The sequence below is a fragment of the Monopterus albus genome, unplaced genomic scaffold (assembly GCF_001952655.1).
Source record: "Monopterus albus unplaced genomic scaffold, M_albus_1.0 scaffold276.1, whole genome shotgun sequence".
NCBI classification, from domain to species: domain Eukaryota; kingdom Metazoa; phylum Chordata; class Actinopteri; order Synbranchiformes; family Synbranchidae; genus Monopterus; species Monopterus albus.
This window is the reverse complement of record NW_018128156.1, coordinates 318,229-325,720: the sequence shown is the minus strand read 5'-3', so window position 1 is coordinate 325,720 and position 7,492 is coordinate 318,229. Positions and strand designations below refer to the sequence as shown.

Here is a 7,492-nt window from a genome sequence, read left to right as displayed (position 1 = left end):
GTGATACAAGCAGCCTTCCAGCACCAAAACATTCAATAAACCCATCAATAGGAAAGGCTTGAATGGAGCAAAAAACATGGTATATTTAGATATATTAAAGCCTTACACATAGGAAGGTTAAAAATAACGCAGCTATCATGTAGCTTGCTGTGATATCTTGGTGTGGGCCACTGAATTGGATGGACAAACCAATAGATCAGTGCACCACTACCAAGGCAAAAACACTGAGGAGTATTACAAAAAGAAAGAAAATCAAGTATTGAGAGGGTCATTTATGTATTACTGTAATTTGCCAGCTCAACCTTATCATCTTCATCTCAATGCATTTCTTCATTAGAGCCATGCCTCATCTGTTATCCCCACTGAGTGCTGTGCCACCTCTCTGTGTACCTCTCAGCCCCTCCTTTGTTGACTCTCAGCCTGTGTCCCTTGCAACCAGTGCCACAGGCCTCAGCTGTCAGCCGTTAGTATTCCTGATACCAAGGCCTAGGACCACAGGGAGCCCTGGTGACCACACACACACACACACACACACACACACACAAACAGCTTCACCTTCCTCATCTGGCATCCCTCAGGCAAAGGCCAATTCTGTGCTTTGTGCATGCTTGTTGGAGAGCACAGCTCCAGCAACCCACTAATAGATCAGGGATTTTCATTCTTGCTCATTTGGTATTTTGTCCATTACTTCCTCCTTCTCGTTTTTCTTGCAGTAATGCATCTGCACTAATACACGGTTTGCATTATTGATGTAGTTGCCACCCTCCTCTTTCTCCTCCCATCTGTCTGGGTAGAGGGATGGAGGATCGGAGGGGGGAAGACACATGGGTAGAGCAAACAGAGGGTTTGAAGGAGTTAGGAAATGGGTGCACTAAAGATGCTGAATGGATGGATGGATGAGGTGTACAAAGGGCCCCCCAGCAGGCCAGACAAGCCATGTAGGCAGTGTTTACTGAACATGGAACCAAGCCATATGGTGCCGCTTCAGTAGGGTGTCCTAACACACACACATTGGTACTTCTATCTTTATGAGGACACTCACTGAGCTACTCCATTCCCTAGCTCCTTACCCTAAAGCCAGATTTATACTTCTGTAACAGTGAATGTATTTTAATGTACACATCTGTCAGAGTTGCGTAGCTGTTGCATTTATACTTGTACAAATGTTAACATTCTAAGACTATTTCTTTGTAAAAACAAGCACCTTCCAACAGGAAGTCAGGAGTGATTAACTGTGTAATGGTGTCACAACTGAAGCACAGTGACAGAGGAAATATTAATCAGCATTACATCTAGATTTCACAGATACTCTTACCAGGTATACAAAAAGAGAGTCAGTGTCCGTCATACTCACCAAAGTCAGCTAGTTTGAGCTCTCCAGTATCACTGATGAGCAGGTTTTGTGGTTTTAGGTCACGGTGAAGGATGTACCTCTGGTGGATGTAGGACAGGCCTCTCAGTAACTGGTACAGGAACAGCTAGAAAACACAAGTGAACAAAGACCAAGAGCTGTTTTTCCAGAAACTTAAAAAAACTGAAGAAGACAGCTGTAATGAGGAGGACATAGTTTCCCATCACACTGTAGAAAATATCCATGACTATCATTACTATCCTTCCATTTCTCTGAGCCTACATCTATAGCTCTCTGTTGTGCCACACTGAATTACAGTATGCAGAAAAACATATTTATCATTACAGTAGGGCTGTGACTTAACTTAAGTGAGAACAAACATGAACCCCAGGTTATTTATAAATAGTTCACCAAAATCAACACTGAGCCATCAATCAAGAACACAGCCATCATTTCCACCACTTGGACTACTGTAAAAATAACACATTATAACAGCTTTTGCAGCTGACAGTCAGATTTCACAGCTGAACTACTGAGAAATGCTTGCATTGACAGTAAGTCAATGTCAGTAGTACTGTAAATTAAGCAGCCTATTCCTGACGCAAAACCTCTTCTTCCTTACATAAATACTACCTTATAAAATTTGTGACAAATAATTTCCTTGTGTAGAAAAGTGTGGTTTTGTTTTTAGCCTGAGTGTGTAGAAGTGGCAAAAAGGAGTGAGGTGGCAGCAGAAACATGTGAAGGTGTTACAGACTGAGCAGAAATCACACCAAACAGGGAGCTGGGCGTGCCTGCAGCCCTCTTTTCATGTTCTGGGAAGGGTGGGTGGGAAATCAGTTGCCCAGAGCGTGACAGGTTAGCTGACATCAGTGGGCAGGAAGGCAGCATGGAAAGAAAAGCTCAAATCACCGCTGCACCCCGGGTTTGAATCAGGGTTGCGTCAGGAAGGGCATCCGGCGCAAAACACGTGCCAAATGTCAACATGCGAGTTGTCAGTGTGACAATTCACTGTGGCGACCCTTAAATGGGAAAAGCCGAAAGTGACTTTCTTTACAGTTTATATCACAAAGATGGATTTTAGTGTCTAGTTTTATTTCAGTGTACTTCAGTGTGATTTTGGAAAAAGCTCTTTTTTAATTTCTGGACGAAAACCCACAAGTTACTCTCTCTGCCTTTGTTTAAAGCATCTGCTTCAGTGCACCTTTTCTGTGTTTAATGCCCATGTTATGAGATTTGTTTACACTTTATGCAATGACATATGAATAATAATAACTAGGCAGCTAACTAATAACTAACTAACAGATTCTTCCCCCGGGGTGTTACAACTTCTGAACGGCTAGTCTATGTTTGCTCTTTCAACTTCTGATTTTTAACTTATATACATTTAGTATTAATTTTGTTTTTATTGCTATGCACATCGGGGGCCATTGGGCTGGAGTCAAACTCCTTGTATTTTTGATAATACTTGGCAATAAAGTTTATGCTTATGCTTAGACAGTTAACAAAACAAAATCTTAAGCTTAACTCAAGCTGAAGTACAGCAGTTCATCTGTAAAACCTATTGATTAAACAGATTTGGTTCTTTAAAACAATAAAATTACGTTAAAAAATCCACACTGAAGACTAGAGGACTTCACTTACAAATATAATAAATTCATTCATAAAATACACATGAAAATGCATGAATGCAGTTTTGCTGACAAGTCAAATGAATAAAGATTAAACTGCTTTTAAATTTACATTTTTACTGCCAATTATTTCACTGCTGAAATTAAACAGCCTTTCCACCTTCCAGAGCTCATAAACCCTCACTGCATCAGAATTTTTTTTTTTTTACTATATGCATACTGAAGAATCTACATCTTCTGCAGATTATCACACTTTTAAAATGTATCCAAAGTCAGAGTTACATTAAACTTGTTTTGTTTTGCTGCAGAGATATGGCAGCCCTTCAGCCCCCTGCAGACCTATCGACAAATAATGAGGCGTGCACAATCTAGCGTTCAATTTTATTCCAATTCCAGCATTCTCCTCTCATTTCTCTTGCCTCACTCATACTTCTGTCTCAGCCAATTAAGCTAACTGAAAGACCATGGAGTCCAATCAGGGACCGGCCCCGTTTGGCATCTGGAGTCACTGGGTCAACTGTCTGCTATTCCTACACTTGGCAGGCAAGAGATTAACTGAGGTGCTGAAAATTAGCATGGGGAATGTGTGTTTACTCATGTATATCAAACACACTTTTGAAAAAGGCTTTGCCTTGTTAGAACTTCAACTGCACTGTTATAAAAAAGAAAGAAAAAGCACTTTCATTCTCTTCAGTCAGCTCTTTATTACAACCATCAAACTAGTTCTTCTCTTTTTTCTCTCGTATCTCTGTCAAACTGAAAATATCTCAGGACCATTTGCATTCTAATCTATAAGGAGAAGTGAGGTGCTCGGGTCATTTTGAGGAGGTTTTGACATTGTCTTTGACAGTTTTGTCAATAACAATAATACTACTGTTTTCCTTTGCCAAGATTAGCCAATATTCAAATTATATTCTGCAGGTCCTGTCAATAACAGGTTTAAACTGCTGCACCCTTCACATACAGAGGAGGCTTACCTCCATTCTTTATGCAAGTAAAACAGACTCAGCCTGGTCAGCAGTGAACAATTGGGTTGCTGACCCATGCGGCATTTAGTTGCAAGACAAGCTCACTCGATAAAGGACTACATATAAGGTGTCCATCTGGTTAAACATATTGAAAGAAACTCTGCAGTATAAAGTGTAACTGCGCCAATTATCCACTGGTGAGCAGAAAATAACGTCAGAACAAAGTGACAGAAACAAAGAGAAGCAAAGAAATGTATCATATAGCCCCTCTGTGGGGAAGGCAGGGGCGGCGAAAGGTTGACAATACAATACAGAAGCATGGAGACTGTGTAAAAGCACTAGTCTGGCTCTGATATTGGCTAAGACACGAGCTCTGGGAGAAAAGTGTAGTGGTTTAAGTTACATGTTAATATGGATTATGTAATAGAATAGAGTGTTTGGGGGTTCACTTTTAAGTTCACGTGAGCTGAACAATGGGCTTATATAATTTGGCCAAGATGTTTCCTGTTTTTGGGTACATCTCAAGGTGTTGTCTCCTAAAACTGGAGACAGGAAGCTAAGTTCGGAAATTGACGTAACAGCCTAAGAAAGCTGTGGACAAAAAGGGTAAGGCTGAAGGATAAGGAAGAAGAAGAAGGCTACTGTGACAGTGAATTGTGCTCTTACAAACCCAGGCCTGGGGGGAAGGGGGAACGAACTCAGGACTGACTGGACCCCTGACCAAGACTGACTGACTCTGTGACAATCTTCTTATTTAATACTGTACCTACTCCATTGCAGGAAGGGTGATTCTGTTCCCTAACTACCAGATTACCTATTTAACTACTACCCTGTTCAGAATAATTGTAATATTAAAAGATTACTTAAATTTGGATGATTTGTCTGAATTAATTTAGTCTGTATCACATTCTAGCCACGACAAAATGAACACTGAAGTTGCTATATAATCACTGAAATTTTGTTGCATCCACTAGCCAGCCACAAGCATTAGCCAGCAATATATTTCAGGATTTACTAGTTCAAGATTATACAGTAAATCATCAAACTTTTAACCTAGAATTTGTTGCACTTGAACCCAAAGAAATACATAATTAATAATGATCCATAGCATTTAAAATCATGCAAGTGGAAATTTCTTTGTTACAGCCAAGAAAGCTAACAATACAGGGTAGAACTAAAATGATAAGTTGTTCAGTGAGGGTACTGACAGAAAATGTATTCTTTTCATTTCAAAAACAAAACAATGGTCTCTGCTTCTCTAATATCAGGATTTTCTGCATTTATTTGACACACGTTGAATTCACTATCTGTGTTTTGAACTGCTTGTCTGACAAAACAGGAAATCTGTATACGCCGCACTAGGCTCTCTGTTTTCAAGTGAATGACTGGGTTGTTGAAATGGCACTAAAAAGTGATAGTTTTTTAGATTGTATTTAATTGTAGTTTTACAGCACAGCATTTTGATGCCATGAGTAAGATTCTTCAGCATCTCCTGGATGTGCAGTTTTTTTATGGAGAAAGATGCAGAAGTGATGTTCAAGGAAAATCTTTTAACACACTGCAGCGTTATTGCTCCTCTTTCCACAAATACTGTACGTGTGTAACATGCAAGATGATCTGACATGATTTCCTCTCTGTAATTTTGACCAACTTCACTAACCAAAAGAAAAACCATTCTTACCAAACATGCGACATCCCTGTGAGGACTGGGAAACAGATCTGCAATATGAGTGACAGTCAACTGTGAAACTTGACATTAGTACCACCGGAGAACTGCATGTAAGAAGTGATTACATATAATATCGCTTTGCATATCCCCTTTTCACAGGTAAGATGCCATTGCAATAAGGGTAATGGTATCCTTCCATTAATGGGCTCATTGTTACTTCACACAGAAACATGATGGTCATGTAGAAAAACTATTACTTTTCTAGTTCAGGAAATTACTATCATTCATCACTACGCACCATTACTATGGAGCAGGTACTGGCAGACACTGTGCTATGTTTTTCAAACTCCACACCACCACTTTATAATGCAAGCTTTTTATTATAAATATAGTCTTCAAGGCCAGGTTGGAATAATTGCTGTGACTTCTTCAGGCTTGTTTTCTCCAGTCACAGAAGAGATTTCTACTAATATTTTCACAGGTCCTGGTAAGTAAACTATCTTCATATGTAAAACTGGTTAATTATCCCATTTATATCTAAAGCCAGGCTGTTATAGGTGCTTAGCAACAGAATTTTAAACTCAGTGACTGGATGTTACCTACTGCAGCATACTCTGGGACCTCCCAAATTTATTAAGTATACAGTGTTCTACTTTTGACGTTTTGCAGTTTTTATTTTTCCAATGCAGTGTCTCATGCACCCATCTAACTACTGGAAACATTCCAATAGCCTTCCACACAACATTATGTGTGCATAAAAAAACCCTGTCCACCCGAAGCCTAAAACACTCCCAGCAGATATGACAAGAAGCTGAGTTACTTCACCTGAATTCTGATACAGTAAAACTAGCTTTCATTATAGAGCAAAATCCTCATAGGTTCTCTCATGTATGTGTATGTATAAGAGAGTGTCCTGGTTTAATCATGATGCATTATTAGTTCATAATTGCAAGAGAAATAAGCTGTGTTATCATAGTTAAATCAGCCATTATCATAATCCATCACCTGAGGAGTTACCCTCGTGCCTGAACAACAATCCATCATCAGCACACTAATAAACACACTGCCATTTTTCTAATGATGAAATACTCATTGCAATTATACCAAAGGCAAGCAGATCTCTCTTTCAGGATAAGCATTATGAAAAACTGTGTGTATTACATTTGCTTTGTGGTATCTGACAGCAGAATGCAGTGGAGTCTGAATCTTTTGTCTGATAATCAATGTGCAGCAAACCATGAGGCAATGTATCAATGTGTCGGCAGCGCAGTGGCACACTGCGGTTCCTACGGTTTCACTAGGACAACAGCAAAGCACAGCACAGAACACAGAAAAAGAAACCAGTCATAATGTGATGTTAATATGGGCCCTGTTCAGCTCACTTGGGCAGGACAACTGACTGATTTGAGACCAAAGAAAACAAGACAGTCTAAAGCCCCAGACTAAAAATGTCTGACAATGACTTTTCAAAATGATTACAAATAAAAAGCTAATATACAGTGAGGGAAAAAATTATTTGAACCCCAGCTGATTTTGTAAGTTTGCCCACTAACAAAGAAATGATCAGTCTACAATTTCAATGGTAGGTTTATGTGAACAGTGAGAGACACAACAATAACAAAAAATCCAGAAAAATGCATTACAAAAAAAGTTATTAAGTAATTTGCATTTTCATGAATGAAATAAGTATTTGATCCCTTTGCAAAACGTGCTTTAGTACTTGGTGGCAAAACCTTTGTTGGCAATCACAGAGGTCAGACATTTCTTGTAGTTGGCCACAAGGTTTGCACACATCTCAGGGGGGATTTTGACCCACTCCTCTTTGCAGATCCTCTCCAAGTCATTAATGTTTCGTGGCTGATGTTTGGCAACT

At 39.4% G+C, this 7,492-nt stretch overlaps 1 protein-coding gene across 7 annotated transcripts in view; it reads right to left on the bottom strand.

Moving 5' to 3' along the window:
- Positions 1-7,492, bottom strand: part of cdk14 (cyclin dependent kinase 14) — a 330,986-nt gene that overhangs the window by 177,088 nt on the left and 146,406 nt on the right. For all 7 annotated transcript variants that reach the window (XM_020622246.1, XM_020622244.1, XM_020622243.1 and 4 more), the window contains one exon: positions 1,355-1,478. In XM_020622246.1, coding sequence (XP_020477902.1) covers positions 1,355-1,478 — 124 coding nt within the window. The remainder of the gene's footprint in view (positions 1-1,354; positions 1,479-7,492) is intronic.